This window comes from Bombus huntii, chromosome 9 (genome assembly GCF_024542735.1).
Source record: "Bombus huntii isolate Logan2020A chromosome 9, iyBomHunt1.1, whole genome shotgun sequence".
Taxonomy (NCBI): domain Eukaryota; kingdom Metazoa; phylum Arthropoda; class Insecta; order Hymenoptera; family Apidae; genus Bombus; species Bombus huntii.
The window spans coordinates 5,378,014-5,396,416 of record NC_066246.1 but is presented as its reverse complement, the minus strand read 5'-3'; the positions used below and the strand labels follow the sequence as shown (position 1 = coordinate 5,396,416).

Here is an 18,403-nt window from a genome sequence, read left to right as displayed (position 1 = left end):
AAGGGTATCTGCTCTAAAAGCCACGCGCCAGATCCACTCGCGCGGATTCGAATAGCTGCGCTTATTTTTACCCCGTTGCTCCGAAGCGGCGTGTGCTGTTCGCGCCGGCCACGCTGCTTATTTTCGTCGAAACGCGGTTACACGCGTGGAACCAGCGTGCAACGTTACCACCGAGTCCAGGAAAAAGGCGGCCTCGTGTAACATTGTACAACTCGTCGACATTAAGTCATTACCGTAAGCGTCGAGCCGAGCGAGCAATCGGCGCGGACAGTCTGTCACGCGAGACCGAGGCCTCGCTCTCGGCGATTCTGCTCGCTAACAGCTTATTCGCCCGTGACTCGGCCGCGATTATTTCAACGCGAGCTCGAGAAGAAACGCATCCAACTTGCCCGCGGCACCCGCCGCTTCGAGTCGCCAACGTTAGCGGCAATTACAGTCGGATCTGGCTTTCGAACGCACCGACTTTTCCTCTCGCTCGAACATCGTTAGATACGATGAACCGAGAGAAAGAGAAAGGAAGGAATGGCGATCATTTTTTGCCGCAGATCGCGAAACGAAACAACGAGCATACTACTTACTTGACCGAACGAACGCGGAGTACGCTACACGCATGTGCAAGTAGATAAGGGCAAACGAGTCTGACACGTTGACGCAGACGTTGTTCTATGATCTCGCGGGGTACTAAAACGTTTGTTTAACAGCGTTTCCAGTTGATTCCTACACTCGCCAACATGATTTTCCCGATTCTTCTCTTCGCTCTGCTATAGATCGTCTAACGTCTATGTTACGCGATACATCTTGACTCTGTTTGCTGTTTTCACGCCCCGTATGTTCTCTACGTACTAGGTCGTCCTATAAGTAACGCATTCGTTGCTTTTCGCGTCCCGGATGAAGATAAAAAGTTACCTGTCGACGATCGGTCAATGACGAAATTTCCCGTACTTTTACCGCGATTCAATACCTTTTCCTATCAAGTTTTTGATTCGAATTTTTGTAATACCTCGATGTATTACGAGATATACTTTTAAACTGAACTCGTAGAAGCACCGCGTTACTCACGGCATGACCGAATACGGTATTCGTCCGTCTCTTTTTGCGTTAATTTTCCCAAACTGTGTTATTCGTTCAAATAGATACGTAAATAAAGAAGCTAACTGCTTGTAGACGACTACAGGTAGCGTCACCGATTTGACAGTCTTCCAACATGTCGTTATAATTCCTTTCAGAATCTTCGCTCGTAGGTCGCGTTTGATTCGCATTTTCCCGCGTTCCTTATCGCGACATCATGGATGCAAGAAGGCAAACAAAGAAGCCCGGTGGTTTTATCGTGACGCGGACGAACGATCAATTTGGAGACGTCAGCGGTCGACCGCGTGTGGTGCAACGGTGAGCGAAAGAACACGGCGGGGAAGAAAGGTATCGCGAGGTTCGGCAGCGGAGAGCATTCCCGCGGTATAATTGTCCGGGATCTTGCCGGCGACAAACTCGGGGTCCGCTCCATTCCCTCCGCCCGAGTTTCCAGCGCGATCCGTAGAGAACGCTGAAGTGTGTGTGTGTGTGAGAGAGAGAGAGAGAGAGAGAGAGAGAGAGAGAGAGAGAGAGTGGATACGCGTCGACAAAAACGTAATTGCGCTCTCGTCGCCGCGACGATTTACGCCGATCAATCTCCCCGTAACTCTTCGTCGGGATTGCGACCGCTGCGAGCTGACCTCGTTCCCGAATATCCGCCGCTCCGATCTTTTTACGTCGACCGTAAATTGCTCTTTCTTGCCTCGTCTTCGCCGCGTTCCTCCGCTCCTCTTCCTCCTCCTCCTGCCCGTTCCCCTCATCCACCTTCCGTGCGACTACCGTTCGAGAACTTTCGTTTTCCAACGCGACACGTAGCTGTTGGCGATTTCCGCTCGCGGTCGCGGGATTCGCGGTCGCGCACGGAAGAAAGGAAGCGAGAGACGCGAGGGCGATGGAAAAAGGTCCGCTACGGGCCGGCTCGCGGATCCATAGGTACGCGCGGCGCGCTTCTCTTCTCGCATTCCGAGCCGCGTTCCCACACACGCATGTGTGCACCTCTACCTTTCGATTCGTACATTCTCGCGACGTCGAACCGAGGGAGACGGAAGCGGGCCGTGAACGGAGACGAACCAGCTGCGACGGCTAAAGGGGAACGGGGACCGAGAGAGCCTCTCGACGGATGAATGAAAAAAGAGGAGAAAGGAGAGACGCTCCGGAGAACGGCGACGGGGAGGTCGAGGAGAGCGTCGCGGCGTTCGTACTCGACTGCAGCCAGGAAGGGGGAGAGAAGCGAACGGGGAAAGAGTAGCAGCGCGATAGTGGGAGGGGGGAGAGAAGCAAAGAGAGAGAGGGTGATATCTGGGAAGGTTTTCGGAGAGTGGGAGAGCTTCGACAAAAGTTCCTTGCGCGATGACCACGAGGAACGTAGTGGGGAACTCGACAGGCGTGGCCTTGATAAGGACCGCCCGCCATTTCCCCTTGAAAGCCACGTGCTAGACTACGTGGAGCAGAGAGAAGAGACGTCTACCAGAAGCTGCCAACTTCATCTCCTCCGCGGGTTTCACTCGCGATCGAACAACCCTCGTGAAAAAACGTTCGCCGATCTCGCTTTATGACCGACGTTCATGCCGTAAACGAACGTTCGAGTTCTACTTCGCTGTATATTCTTCGCGATCGACGTCCAGCACTGCGATCGCCGAGAAGGAGGAGGACGCTTCGTCCAAGAGTGACTCGAGTGACGAAAATACAAGGGGGAAAGCGACGCAACGCGAAATCGAGGAAAGGAGGAAGTCGCGAAGCAGAAACGAAGAAAGAGAGGATCGAAGGATCGGAAGATCGAGCGGAAGAAGAAGGGCCGGGGTCGAACGAAGAGAGGCGGGGCGAGATTCGATCGGCGTTGGGGGGTCCGGCTATCGAGCGGTCGAGGGGAAACGGACGCCGCTGCCGGCGTCGCGCCGAACGACGGAGTGGAGAAGAAAACGGAACGGAAGAGAAGCGAAGAGCGGAGAAGAGAAGACGGACGACGAGAAAAGGGAAGAGAAGGGAAGAGACGAGAAGAGAAGAGAAGAGACAAGAAGAGAAGAGAAGAGAAGAGAAGAGAAGCGAGTAGAAGAAGAAAGGAAGGAGGAAGAGAAGGAAGCACGGAGCGTGGAGGAAGAGAGAAGGAAGGAGTCCGCTAGGGGGGAGAAGAAACGAGACGCGTAGAGGAGCCTTGGGGTGGAGAGGGGAGAAGGTTCCGTTCTCTCTCTGAAGAGAGATCGGCTCTTCCGCGGAGGAGCGCGTGCAGTCGCTAGCCGAGGCCTATACTTGTCCGTCGAAGGGTATTGGTTCTCCAAGTCGGTACCGTACCCCCCGAGACCGGGCAAAAGAGAAGGAAACGACGAGTCTCCCCTTGGCGCGTTCTCTCGCGGGTCGACGCTCGTTCGCTCGTTGCTGGCTGCTCGCTTGCACGTAACGCGTTTCGTTCGTTGGTCCTTCGGTTGGTTCGGCGATTCGTTGGTTCGATCGGCCGATCGGTCGATCGATCGCGCGCGCACTCGTCACGCGGCAACTCGCCCTCTCGATACGTGATAACACCCGAACAAGGACGATCGTCGTTGCTCCGTTTCGCTGCACGACGCGAGACCGGACGACACGAGACGGGACGGGACGAAAGGAAACGCGACGAGACGCGCAGCAAGACGGAGGAAAAGAAAAGAGGAACGATCGAGTATACGACGCGACAACGACGCCGACGACGACGAAGGATCGAGACGAACGATTTGAGGGCTACCGGCCTGCTTACCGGTTTTAGCCTGTTCCGACGGAAAACGTCGATGAGGGTTGCCAGGTATCCTTCGGCCTTTCCGTGCCTCTCCCACCACTTCTGATTCGGCGAGAACTCGGCAAGGGTGACACCCACCCCTCGAAAAAGAGCCCTTCGGGGGGTGAGTTTCCAGCACTCGACGTCATCTGGCCCGCTCTACCGACTACAGTTGCCCAACGAACGGTCGCTTGTCGGTGTTACGGTCCTTGCGATCGTGCTGCTGCCATTGACAGCTGACCGCTTGTTGCCTACGCTTCGTGCATTCGATCGAGACACCGGCAGCTGTGGACGACTCCCTCCTTCCTTCCGAAACACGGAATACTCCGAATTGTCGTCTTGAACGATGGTTTGAACGTTCGTCGAACGATCATCGACCACGTGCATCTCCGTCTTCATCGAGTGTGTCCACGACGAACGCTTACTATGTGCGCGACGCCGTTCCCGAATATTATCGTGTGATGTTCGCAATACGGTGAGTGAGCATTGGTGCATGGTGTTTCGCCGCTCGACGAAGCTCGATCAGAATCGCGATAGGATCTGCGCGCCGCGATTGCATTCGATCGCGAAGAAGAAGAAAAAGAAAATGAGGCTTTGGATGATCATCGGCGCTCTGGCGGTGGCGACACACGCCTCCATCGCCGAAATTACCAGGAACAAAAACCGTGGAAGAGGGTCGATGTGGTGGTGAGTAAGAAAAAACTTCGAATATTAGCTGCGTAGAAAGCGGAGAAGGACGGCGTGTCGCCGCGCGCATGACAGGATCGACGCGACGGATCGACCTCGACCGCGCCTCCGTCGCGCGATTGTAAAAAGTCAAAAGGGAAAATGGTTTTTCGCGTATTGGTCGATGTAACCTTTGGAGGTTAATTAGGCGGGCCGGCAAGAGTCGTGTTAACACCTGTCTCGCGTCTTTTATCGAGCTAACGGTGGCAGCGACACTCGCGCGCCTTCTTATTAATTCATTAATCATAAGTCTCGGCTCGTTCGTTTCAATCCGCCAATGATTTCTCATAGGTTGAAGCGCGCGCACGTCGCAGGAACAAGAAAACGCTGGATGGATATTAGATAATGGCTAACTTCATTAGCCGGGTAATAAATAACGTTGGCGGTGCACGACTGAGCGAGCGTGCGTGCGTGCGTGGTTGCTCGCTCGCAACCGAAAGAGATAGCCGCGGAAGTATCCGCATAACGATAAAGTGTCGGCGATAAATCAGCCGAGCTCGATTGCTTTTCCAGTCGCGTTGATTTAGCACACCGCCACGCACGTCCGCCGCGACGCGCAAGTAATTATTACCTACGAATTAATTAATCTAATACGACGGTAAATTCGCGTGGACGCGTACGACAACCTGCTTCGAATTTCGCAGTCGAGCGTAATTTATCGCCGGAGACTTGTCGGCGAAAGGCGGATTGACTTTTCGGTCGAATTTACATCTACGAGTCTCGTCGACGTTTCTTCCATAGATATCGTTGGCAGATCGGTAATATATTTGCCGGTAACAGGGTATTACTTATCGCGTTAGCGCACGTTCCCGCTAGCTAGGCGAAACGCGTGACAACGATTCTGGGTGGTCCCGTTCAACCGTTCGATCGCGAGCAGCCGACACGGAGAGACGCTCGATCGTTGAAAAATCAGACGATCCGCGGCAGTGAAGCAGCCGCGGGCGACGTTAAGTCGGTCGACGGGACGGAGTGAAAAAGACGTCGCATCGTCGAATGAGTCTCGTGACGTCTCAACCTGGTTCGCGACATCGTTCCACATGCGATCGCGATCCCATCGGTCGATATACGTGGTTCGACTGTTGAAAGAAACGAGCGATTTCGAGACGAGAATTCTTGCAGACGAGGGGAGAATTAATTCAGCGATAATCGCGCGAATTTAATATAGCCTTTTGTCACTGGGAGCGCGTGGCACCGGATCGTTATTAGCCCTGGCCGGTCGATAAATTATTTTCGTGGTGGTGGCGTGTCCGCTGGCAGAAAACACGTGGACAGGCTAGATGGAGAGAAGCGAGGGGGAGAAAGGGCAGAAACCGGGCAGGATCGTTGAGAGTCGTCCCTGAGCTTTCTGCCCGACGTAAATTACAAGCAATAGATATATCCTAACCGGTCCGGAGCGCGGCTTATTTATGGACATCGCTTATCGAATGCATCGTATAAACGTTCCAGTGAGCAAGCGCGCGCTCGAACCGGCGGATTCGTCGCCGCGTTCGTGGCCAACGGATCGAGCGCGGTAAGAATTTCGCGCATCGACGAAAGGAGATTACGGTTGCGGGAACGAAAGCAATGGAAAAAGACGCGAATGCCGACCACGATGACGCCACGCGCTCGGTATCCAGTCTCTCGAGTAATTATCGCGCGTGCTTCGTCCGAGATTCCACCGGATTTCGCTCGAATCTCCGCACCCTGGATGCGATCGGAGCGAACGCGCGCCGCTAACGCCGACAGAAGAGCGGAAAATCGGTCGAACAGAGCCGGATCGCGTCGAGTGGCCGCTACCACCGGCGTAGCCAGTTCCGGGGTGTTCCGCGTGTTCGCTGCTTTTACGAGCGGTGTATCGCGATACGGTTTATTTACACTCGCTGGCACGGTGTCAACGAGAGATCTCGGTCGCAGCCAGATGGGTTTTCGCGGTATGGTATCGCGCGGTCTAGCTGCTCTAGACTGACTGGTAGGCTGTCTCTGTTAGGCGTCAAGTAACTCGTTGACAACGGACCGTCGACGGAAATTCGAGCACAACGATCAGCTGTTTATTGTGCGCGGCGACGACAGATCCGATCCCTACCGGCGCGAGCTATTTTTCCAACGCGTTCCATTCTCAACTAGGAAAAATAACCAAGCGTGGCTGCGTCTCGCGCGTAGCGAAACGGCAGCCCCGTAAACGAGCCTCGTCTCCGCCAGCGAAGATTGTTCCCGGCGATTTCGAAAAGGTCCCGATCCCGCCGCGTGCGCGCACGCCAGACGTTTCTCTAAAGTTTGCACGTTCTTCCCACGAAGGGACGCGGGCAGACCGCTCTCGAGCGTTTTTCTGCGCGACGCTCGATCGATCGAGACGCGAATTCTTTCGCAGCCAGAACTCGCGCGGCAGCTTGATTTATATATACGCGGCTACCGTTGACCGAAACTGTTGAACCAGTTTCGTCTTTCGAACTAATCCTTCTCCGTGCTCCTTCCCCCCTTCCTCCACCCTGTTCTCTTCTTTACGCCGCTTCCCTTTCCGTCTCTCACCTCCTCTCTCTTCCTCCCGCTCTCCAGCCGCTCTCGATATACCGTTTTTACGCGTAAACCAAATTAGCGTCGAGCGAACGCACGAGAAATATCAATGACGCGCGATCTCGACCGTGAATCGCGGAACGGGCTATTTCGCACGGTTCGCTGTACGCGAGAACCAAAGTATGTCGTGGTAAAACACCGCGTTCCGCGGTTCCACCGTCAGCGTCCGCTGTCAAAACTCTTCGTTAACGCGATCTCTGTTTGGAAGGGTGTCTTTCGCGCGGCGGCTGTCGGCTTTCTAGGCCAGGCCCTGTCCCTCGATCTCGCTCGATCCTTCTCCGATCCGCTATCCCGAGCAGAATTCGGTCGAAAGACTCGAGAAGACGGTCTAACACGTCTCTCTCTCTCTCTCTCTCTCTCTCTCTTTATCGAACGACAAACACGCGCGACGAAACTAAACAAAGCGATTCGTTCGCTTTTCTTCCCAGGGGAATCGCCAAGGCAGGAGAGCCCAACAATTTTTTGCCAATGTCCCCGGCATCTCTTCACATGGATCCCACAGTGTACGCGACCTTGAGGAGAAAGCAGCGCAGACTGGCCAGGGAAAACCCAGGAGTCCTAATGGCCGTGGCTAGGGGTGCGAACCAAGCGATCGCCGAGTGCCAGCATCAGTTTCGCAATCGTCGATGGAACTGTTCGACCAAGAATTTTCTTCGTGGGAAAAACCTCTTTGGCAAGATCGTCGACAGAGGTAAGCACATTTCCTTTCTCTTCGCCGCTACTTTTTCTCTCTCGACCAATCACCGGTTTCGTTAATTGCCGCTCGAAAATTATCAGCGGCGCGAGTCTCGCTAATTGGCATCAAAAGATATACGTACGTTCGCTCTTAACGATATTCGCGACCGATCACGAAATTAGCAAACATTTTTACGAGGCTCGAGTCCTTTCTTCTTTCTCTTTCCCCTTCTTGTCTCTTTCTCTCTCTCTCTCTCTCCCTCCCTCCCTCTCTCGTGCCGTGGCTACCACTCGGACTAGATTCGAGAAGAATCGAGATTCGCGATAAAACGGCCGCGTCCATATATACATGTATAACGGACCATAAGGTGGACTCGTTCCACGTTCCAAAAAACAGCCCATTGTCCGTGGTCGTCTCCGACAACCGGTATTCCCGATAGAGATTTACAGAAGACAAGGTTTCGAGGAAAGAGACCGAGAAAAAGACGAGCTAGTGGAGAGAAACGGAGAGAGGTTTCTGAAATCGCGGTCGACGAATCTGTGATTTCGTGGCGTCGATTCGCGACCAGCTTATCGCCGCTGCGAGCGACCGCGCGTGGCTCGAAGTCGTCGGACGATCCGATAATCGCGCCGCATCATCGATAGACGGGACGATCGCCGAATAACCTATACAAAGTGGTCGAGTTTCAACGCGGTAATATCGTTAGTCGATCGATTCGCGAAGCACCGTAAAACGCTAACCCTTCAGCCGTGTAATTAAGGTACAAACGTAATTAGATTACGGTTCGTTAGTTAGTACGCGATTAATTTCATCGTAGTGTAAATCGGTCACGGATAGGAGCGGTCGACTAACGCGTTTTTTCTATCTCGAATGGAAACGCACGTGTTTCGTCCGGGCGACGGATCAAAGGGTTTTGCCAATCGGCCTGGCAAAACCGCGGACATCGGCTATTCGAAATTCGGCGGCGGGAACAGGGGTGGCCGGGACGGCTGGACCGGAAGATTATTCCAAGACGACAGGGTGTCCGCTCGGAGGGTTGTAGCGGAAACCGGTGTGATGGGATAGGGTGAGGATCAGGATCGCGGAGAGGAACGAGGGGATCGAAAGGGGCGTGCCCTTGGTCCGAAGGCTCCGGGCACGTGCCCTCACCGACCAGATGTATGTTTTGCAACCTGATAATGGACCTTCTCGTACCAGTTCTGGCTCCCCTGCGGCTCTTTTAGATCTCGTCGAGGCGATTGTAAGCCGAGCTTTTTCGCTCGGCCCGCTCCCGCCCTATTACGTTCGGTGTCCCCATATGGCCACTTATCGCGCTAGTAAAACCGAAAAAGAAGCACGGGATACAAAATAGCGGAGAGGAAATGGATCGGAGCACCGTAACCCTTGCGCGACGCCACGCATCGACGCGCTCCAATACGTCCCGTGTCTCTGTCGCCTAATCGGAATACGGTCCAACGGGAATCAAATTTCTGAACGCTTTTTGCGAGAATCAAGTTATCCATCGATTCCTGGATGCAGCAAGAAACTGCGCCTCGGCCTTCCACCCTTTACTTCGACTCGATCAGGGAGCACCAGTTTCTCTTTTCGATCGCGATCCGGTCTCTGTCCCTTTTACCCGAGATTAGATCTGCTCGGGGCAGAGATCGCGTTTGCGCCCGCGAGGGGAAACACAGCTTTTCAAGAGTAGATCGTTATCTTTGATCCGTAATGCTCGTGCGTACTCGTCGTATTTAGAGATCGAAGAGGGGATCTAGCGCAGACTGGTCGCCGCGCGACGACCTAAACCGTCGTTTCCGGATTATGCAGGGGGTCGAACGATTACGCACGACGCGTGTGCTTTTCTTCTCGTTTTTCATCCGAACTCTCGTTCCTCTTTCTTCTCTTTTAATTCCTCTCGACCGTGAACGAGATCCGTTCGATTCGGTAACGTCCGTTCCTCGAGACTCGAACGGCAGAAATATGCCGCGCGTGTCCAAACCGAAAGAACGCCGCGATACTTTTGGAGGCGTTTGTACTCGATATTATAGCTGGTAGTGAATAGGTTCGCGGCCTGTAATCATTTCGCCGCCAAGAGCCACCTACCGCATCGGTGTCTACCCTCGGTTTCGTTGGTGCTCCTTCTCCGGCCACGGTTCTTCTCTCTCGTTTCCCCTGCGGCGCGCATCGTTCCGAGGTGTCGGCCTCGCGTGGATTCCGAGCCGAGCTCCGTGCTCGTCTAATTGCTCGGTAAACTGCGAATCTCGCGAGGCCTCCGTGCTGGCCTCGCGTTTTCCCTCGATTTCACGGATCTCGCATCGAATTCCGCTCGGGCAGAGAGAGCAACGCGGAACGAAAACGATCGGAGCGCACGAGCGCGCTCATGAACGACGATACATCCGGTGCACTTGGCGAACTCGGAGATCGAGATCGAAAGAGACGGAGAGAGAGGATGGTGAGGATCGGGAGGCCATTTACAGGGGAAATTCGCGATCGATATCGGAACGGCGTGGCGCGCGAGCGTCGCGTCTTATACGGAGACCCGTCATCGGGTTTTTACGACGGCGTTACGCCGCCATAAATCGCGGCCTATGATGGGCTACATGTGTCGACGGCACGCCACGATTTCTTGCGAAAACGTGAGCCGCGAGCCAATGGGCCCGTTGCCCCTCATCGGTCCTCCGTGATTTTTACATCTTGTTTGCTTCCACGCTTCTCGGTACGAGTTCCCGCGGCAGTTCGCGGCCTATATGGCGATCGCATTTTCGCGCCGCTCTCCACCCCCCTCTGTGCCCCCATCGTCCCCTATCCTCCAGCACTTTTGCATTCAAGCGATGCGAGCTTGTCGATGCAGTTTTTCGAAGATCGACGTTGCTCGTCTCGACCAATCGCGCGTTCTTCGCCTCTCCTTCTCTCTCTCTCTCTCTCTCTCTCCCTCTCTCTATCTACTTATCCATCTATCCATTTATCTATCCATCTATCTATCTATCCATCTATCTATCCATCTATGTATCTATCTATCTATCTATCTATCTCGATCGTCGTCCGACTTCCTCCGGATCTTCACGGCGGTAGCAATAATTTCCGGTGATTTTATCTTTCTGGAATTTCAGCACGGCCGTGGACAACCGTCGTAAAGCCACGTCGCTATGTCACTCGGCTCGATCTCGCGTCGACGCCTTTTTAGTCTTAAGTCGAGAATCTCGGACCTTCGGATCCTTTCTTGCGCTCGCTTTTTGCAAAACCGCGATCGCGAAACTCGACTCGTCGCCGTGTCGTCGATTTTCCTCCGGACGGACAGGTACGGAACGACCAGATGCGCAAACGAGCCAAAACTTTCCAGCAATGCGTCCGACTGTTTGCTCTACGGCAAACGAGCCGTTCCTCCACCTTGTTCGTTCTATTTGTACGGGCCGATAAAGCGAACGTCAAACCGTTTATCGCCCGTCGAATGACGAAACCGTGGTCGCACGCTACTCGTCCACGACGACAAACAATGGATCCCTAGGGATTATTCAGAGTCGTGCTTTTCTCTTTTCGCTTCGCCGCGTTTCCCTTCGCCCTTTTCGTTTCTTCTCGAACCGTGTTCTCTTTCGATAACGATTTTTCGCCTGAAAGGCCATTCTCGCGACTCGCCTCGTCACCTTTTATCTCGACCATCGACTATTTGACGATCATAAAATCGTGAAGAAAAAACGGCTACGATAAACGCTCCGAGTATCCCGATGATTTCATCGTCGACAACGCGGCCCGTTCGTACGCGTTCATAACGGAGCGTTTTCGCGAGAAAAACTCCCACCAGCCGTGTAATCCTTTCGTTATGGCAGTCGGAGATGATGAGGAATAATATCCGTAACCGATGAAATTTCGGGGAGACAGGTCGAAGATCCGGCACGGTAACGCGGTGGAACGGCGTAAATCTTGCGTTGCCTCGCCGTCGGCTGTTCCTCGTGTGTTACCTCGAGGCTGGAAAGGACCGTCGCTCCCGTCGACCACCGTTTTCGCCTCCGGTCTTCGCTTCGGATTCGGGGATTAGGAAAAATCGTTCCTTTCTTTCCACCTCTCTTCCTTACCTCCTTCTATTCTTCCTCTATTTCGGCGTGAAGGCTGCTTTTCTGGTTCGCATAGACCGCGTGAACGCGAACGTTGCCTACTGCCGAGTGACAGCCCGGCGCGGAAAACACTCGTGACGAATTCGAATCTAGCTCTACAATTTGATGCGCTTGATTATGTTTCCAATACCGGTTTCTTTTCTTCCACTCCGGAACCGTTTAACGTCTTACTTTGTTCAGCCACAGATGCTTCGATCCGGCCATCCTTGAGCGTCCTTTCCATCCGGCGTATGCTCTTTACCTCGTTCACGTATCGATACAGCTCGTCGAAGTATCGCGCGATAACTCGGTGTTATCTGCGCGGCCAAAAAAGTGGCAATCGGCGAAACGACTCCTCGGATCGGAGGCAGCTCGCGGTGCCTCGGTCGGCTGGCCGCAAAGGTGCCGCCAGGCACCTGCGCCTTATGCAGATAAGGTCGAGGTGCCTCTCGGGTCAGCCCACTCAGGGTTAAGGTCGCGTTCCCTTTCTTTTTCTCTCTTTCTCTTCCTTCCTCCTCGTCCCGTTCTCGCTCCAGCCGCTCATCTCCGTCCCTGTCTCTCGCTGGAAGACCGTGGCGCGTTCTTTTCCCTCGACCACGTCGTCGTGGGTTCCTTCCACACCTGTGCGGAGTGAATCTCGCGCGCGCAGGTAGTCCACGCGAACGGCCAAGGATTGAGACGTTGCCTGACGTCACCGCTCGCCTCCCACGTTCCCGTCCGCCGTCGCAAAAGTTTCGTCCGCTTGATCGGCAGCGCGATTCCTCCCTCCAACGGCGCGCTTCCGGCTCGATCGGTGGACGCGCGGCAGAACAGCCGAGAAAACGAATGGGAGGAATCGATTCGACGGACATTAACGGTGTCGCGTCGTTACAGGTTGTCGAGAGACCGCCTTCATCTACGCCATCACGAGCGCCGCCGTGACTCACAGCATCGCGAGAGCGTGCAGCGAGGGCAGCATCCAGTCGTGCTCCTGCGACTATACCCACCAATCGCGGCCACCATCCGGCACGCGGGATTGGGAATGGGGTGGCTGTTCGGACAACATCGGCTACGGGTTCAAGTTCTCCCGCGAATTCGTCGACACGGGGGAGCGTGGCCGAAATCTGCGCGAGAAGATGAATCTGCACAACAACGAGGCCGGCAGAGCGGTAAGTCTTTCTCCCGTCCTTCTCTCGCCGAACCAACCAATTTGCTTGCAGATTAGAGAAAAAAATGTCGTTTCGTTTGTCGCAGCACGTGTCCTCGGAGATGCGGCAGGAGTGCAAGTGCCACGGCATGTCGGGCTCCTGCACCGTCAAGACCTGCTGGATGAGGCTACCGAATTTTCGCGTGGTCGGGGATAATCTGAAGGATCGGTTCGACGGCGCGTCCAGAGTTATGGTGAGCAACTCGGATCGGGTGCGTGGCAACGGGAACGCGATCGTGAGCAATTCGGCGAGTAATTCTGTGCACGGTCATCGGGAGGGTCTGGGTCGTCGACACCGGTACAACTTTCAGCTGAAGCCGTACAACCCGGAGCACAAACCACCAGGTCCGAAGGATCTCGTTTACCTGGAGCCCTCGCCGCCGTTCTGCGAGAAGAACCCGAAACTTGGCATTCTCGGCACTCACGGTAGACAGTGCAACGACACGAGTATCGGTGTCGACGGCTGCGACCTGATGTGCTGCGGCAGAGGCTACAAGACGCAAGAGGTGACGGTCGTCGAGAGATGCGCCTGCACGTTCCATTGGTGCTGCGAGGTCAAGTGTCAGCTCTGCAGAATCAAGAAGACGATACACACGTGCCTCTAGGCGTTTCTCTCTCTCTCTCCTCTATACTCGGTCCCTTTTCTCCCGAAGAGACTACCTCCTTCCTGGCGAAGGACGCTTCCGTAGTCTCGCGTGGATCGCTGGATCATCGACGTTGTCGAAGAGGTGGTACGGATGATCCTACCGCGAACAACTCTGCGTTCAGTTTCACCCGTTCAGGTTGACCGAGCCGCGCGACGGAGCCTGCAGTTACGAGCGGGTTGCTGCTCCTTGTCTCCCAGTATTACGCGAAACGATCTAAGCCGTATATTTATTACGACGTTCCACGGACGCGTACTAAAGACTGAGACGGCGAGAAGAATTGTTATCGGATCGCGATCGTAATCTTAGCACGTTAGACGTAATAATCGGCGAGTTGTCGTTGCATTGTACATACGATAATCCCTCTTGTTCCCCGTTTCGCTTCGAATCGCTTCGTCACGCGGCATCTTCTTAATTTTAGGGAGAACGCGGGACCGCGAGATTCGTTATACTCGTTATTTATTCCGATCCTTCGGATCGCGTACTTGTATATATGCATAGATCATAGGTATATAAATACACAAATTTATATGCAGATGTATAGATATATATATATATATATTTTTTTGAAAATCGCGCTCGTCCAAGTGTCGCGCGAGAAGTCTGTTGTAAATAGTCGACACCGTTGAGACGAAGCCCACGCTCCGCGGGGTGCGAATAAATTATTTTTATACGTCTCTTCCTGTTAACTCCTTACTTTTGGATTCGCGCGGCGCTGTCACGTAGAATTAGAAAAATCATTAGCCCGGTGTTAGACGATCCGACCTCTATCTCCGAGCAAAGAAACGGTTTTTTACGATACTTGTAACGCACAGTAGACTTTTTTACTTGACTCTTTGTAATTTATAAAAATTGAGGTATAAGAAGAGGAAATAAAGACGACTACGAAAGAGTTGAAAGATTTTTCCAGGCGTTATTTTTGTCACGCTGGCCTTTTAAGACGCGCCGTCATCGACGTTCAGATCCAACGACGGCGGCGTCTCCGCGGAAACGCTGGTCGTTCGATGGCGTCGCACCACCGCGCGCACCTATCCTCGCGAAATATAGCCAACTGGTTCTCCGGCTGGACGACTTCATAACTCCTCACCGGGCGAATATCGTGGGAGGCCCGTACCTCCGAGAGGACTGGTTCGACACTCTCCCGCTTCCCTTCCTCACGAACGACCGTTTCCCATCGCGTTCCTTCCTCCTACGTCTCTGCCTTGTTTCGTTTCTCCTTGGCCGCGCGCTGCACGCGATGATAACGAACGAAGGAATCCCGCAGGAATCTTCGTACGGGATAAAAGGATTCTGACCGCATACGAACAGGCATCCGCGCTAATGGTTCCGACACTCCCGCCGCCCCTGCCTCCTCCTGGTCCCTTTCTCTCCGCGACCCGTATCCAGCCTCCTTCGTCGTCTCCGCCGCTCCCGTCCCCGTTCTTTCCTAACGATCGGTATTTCCACTTGTAAGCGCATTCCGAGAGAGTCCGCGCGTCGATCGAGCACGATCGAGAGCTCCGGCGAACGTACGTCGGTCCTCGATCGGCCGATCGATTCGCAAGGACCGCGTGACCCGGCCGTTTCCTCCCGCGAACCGAGTCGCGCGCAACGGTCCGCGATCGTGCGGCAGCGCGCACGATGGAATTAGGTGGCACCAGGAAGGGTAGGTTCGCCGCGATACTGAAACAAATTCTTGCCGCGCGAGGGGCTCCCACCATCCCGGCAGACAAGAATCTCGAGCAGCCGGGCCACTTCTCACGGCGGTGCCTTTGATCTCGACCGGCCACCCCCTCGTCTCCATCACGGTCACTCGAGCACCGGCAGCGCGACCGTCTGCCTCGCCAGCCAGCCTTTTTACCCGCTGCTGTGTTGATGCTACTCTCTGTCCCCTGCCCCTCGTTACGCTCCCCGACCAACCTCGTCGTCGTCGACGAAACTGCTCCAAGAAGCCCGAAAGCCACCGAGATATACCGGACGCGAAGGTGGATTCATTCGGTTTTACTATTATTACGCATACCGTCACGCGTGCGGCTCGTTCCGGAATCTTCCAAGGATCCTGCTGAACTAAATCTCCCAAGGATCTCTGCGCGACTCTGCCTGCTCGCCGGCAGATGCTCGAGAACCGCGCGTCGATCTCCTTCTCGCGGAACTTTCGGCCGCGTTACGCGTTATCCGGCCGAACTTTGATTTGCTTGGATCGTCGGAGTCGGTCGAAGTCGAAAGGAGGAAGCTACCACGATCGGCGGTATATACCGTTTAACGTGGGGATTCGAGGCCCCGAGAAAAGATGCCGAACGAGCGAACGAACGAGACTCCGCGGTGTCTCACGGTTTCGCGGGAAGATTCGTCTTCAGCGGAAGAGGCTCATTATGCCGGACGAATACGAAATTCGGTCGACGAGGTTGACAATCGAGGGCCCCCGAGAGACACGGGCTCGCGTCACACCGTGTACAGGACCCCATCAGGGATGCCACGCGCGTGTGATCGGCCACGACGCGCCGCGTGCCGTTTCGCCCGCCTTCCTGCACCGATTTTATCATTCTGCCCGGCTTCTCGTAACCCTTCGGCTTTCCTTTCTACCTTCTCACCATTTTTCTCTATCTCTTCGTCCACCGTGGTTTTTTCTCTGCCAGTTTATCTGGTGAGACGGGTCGCGATGGGTCGTTCGTTAATAAAATTACAACGAGAAAAGATCGGTAATTTCGAGCGGCGGAAGAGGAGAAACAAACAGAACGATCCGAGTAAAAAGAGGCCGGCCGAGAGGTTTAAAGTAAACGATTACGAGGACGAAGGTGGAGGAAGGAAACGACGAGAGTGGAGGAATAAAAAGAAAACGGTGGAAGGAGAAAGAGGAGAAGACGAAGAAGTCCGGCGTGCTTCCTGTTGCCCTAATCTTCCACTCCGGCGAGATCTCGTCCTCGGGAGGAATTATTTCCGATAAAAAACGGGCGAGTAAATCAACTAATTTATCGTTTTTGCGATTGGGAAGAAGGTGGTTCGTGAACGCGTTTGCCGGAGCATAGGCTGCCGGAATGGCAGGAATCCCTTTTGGCGGGCCCTGTGGATCTGGTCGTCCTTTCCGAGGGCCATTCGTGGGAAAGAATATCGGCTGACGTTCGGGACCACACGGTCGAATTATCGGTGTTTTGGCGTGTTATAGGACTCGGCCGATACTCTCTCCACCTCTTTTCGTCCCTGTTCCCGTTCGGCCGAATTGGCTCGCGCGAGCGCGCGTCCGCTCGCATACGCCCCTGCCCCCGCGGCCACCGCTGCTCCCTTTGCCGTCTTTGGCCGTCTTCCGCGGAACGAGCAAAGGGAATCTCCTTCGGAATCCACGTCCCTGCCGACTGTGGGAACGAAAGCACGAGATCGCGATTCCCCGTACACCGTGTTCAGACGCGTTCATCGACAACCAGATTCCTATCCTATCTAGCTTTATCTCTCCCTCTGTTCCCCTACCTCTCCCTGTTGCTCGCTACGAGATTCAAGAAGTTGCTCGGTATCGAGCTGGAATTCGCGGGACGCGTACGTTTCGGCCTTCTAGTATCTAGCCTTCTTCGTTCTTTTCCATCGACATTCCCGTTTCGCACGAAGGTCGAGACCGTTGTTCGGCGACCGTGCGAGTGCAAAGAATCGCGTAAGAGTACCGTGACGAATTGACGCGACCGGTACCATTCCCCGTGGTTGGAGTGGCTCGCGTGGATCACGCGCGATGTATCGCGAGCGGGACGATTAATCGGCGGAGTCGGTCGAGCTACGGCGAGAAACATCGAGAAGAAAATCGAGCGCCGAGAACGGAAAGCGGGATCGGTAATGAACCTGGATGAAGAAAGAGGTCCTTTCACGGGAGAAGCGACTGGCCGGGATCGAGAGACGTTATTATTAATGTCGAGCAAAAACGCCGAAATACATCATCCGGTCAGCGACGGCCACCTAAGTAGTCGACCGACACCGGAGGCACGAGGGGCGCAGGAGGAGGGTTGGCGGGAGGGGGAAGAGGAGGAGAAGGAGAGAAGGTTCGGAGGCAGAGCGAACCGATACACCGACACCGGGTCCACTCGGTAATTAATGGTTTTACGATATTGGAAATATCTTGGAAGCAGTCGAGCAGAATCCGTTCAGGCGTCAAAACGAAAGGTCGGTCTCCGCCCCTTCGGTCGCGGTGGCCCCCGATCCGCTCCCGATTCCACGATACACACGTTTTTACGATCGATCCGCCACGACCGAGCGGATATACCCGCGGCTAACGCGAACAGAGAGAGAGAGCGGGTGGCGGGAGGCAGGGGGGAGGACAACGAGCCGGAGATCGGGTTTATTTAGCTAAAGCGATTCGACGTCGAGATCATCGGGAGCGAAGACGAAGCGAGGGAAAAAGTCGAGAGCACTCGGGTGTGTACGCGCAAACAGGGGACCACCTGGTCATCCGAGGACTCGGCTCATTCTTCTGTCCAACGTCCGACGAACGAGAAGAAGGGAAGGTAGCAGCAGCAGCAGCAGCAACAGCAGCAGCGGTAACGGAAGAAGGAGAGGCGGAGGAAGACAGAGAAGAGGAAGGAGAAGAAGAAGAAGAAGAAGAAGAAGAAGAGGAAGAGGGATTCCTGGTAAATTAGTATACACCGCTGGGATCGGTGACTACGGGTTATCGTGCCTCTTTGTCCTCGTTCCAGAAAACGTACGAACGACTCCTGCCGGCTATTCGCCAGCGAAATCGCTAACCGCGAGCGTTGCTCCGCGTGACATTAACCTGCGGGAGAAAGCGGG

General features: G+C 54.6%; 1 protein-coding gene across 1 annotated transcript; it reads left to right on the top strand.

The window, feature by feature from the left end:
* The first annotated feature begins 350 nt into the window (after positions 1-350).
* LOC126869500 (protein Wnt-1) lies at positions 351-14,562 on the top strand. The gene is made up of 4 exons (XM_050626128.1): positions 351-4,498; positions 7,516-7,778; positions 12,704-12,978; positions 13,064-14,562. The coding sequence occupies exons 1-4, from the start codon at positions 4,305-4,307 to the stop codon at positions 13,619-13,621; spliced, it is 1,290 nt and encodes a 429-aa protein (XP_050482085.1). The 5' UTR covers positions 351-4,304; the 3' UTR covers positions 13,622-14,562.
* Positions 14,563-18,403: the final 3,841 nt, after the last annotated feature.

What these genes read in the sequence shown, in the direction of transcription:
- LOC126869500 (XM_050626128.1), top strand. Translation starts at nt 4,305, where the DNA reads ATGGTGTTTCGCCGCTCGACGAAGCTCGATCAGAATCGCGATAGGATC. An exon ending in TGGCAAGATCGTCGACAGAG is followed by an intron (nt 7,779 to 12,703) that starts GTAAGCACATTT and finishes GCGTCGTTACAG; the next exon opens with GTTGTCGAGAGACCGCCTTC. An exon ending in ACAACGAGGCCGGCAGAGCG is followed by an intron (nt 12,979 to 13,063) that starts GTAAGTCTTTCT and finishes CGTTTGTCGCAG; the next exon opens with CACGTGTCCTCGGAGATGCG.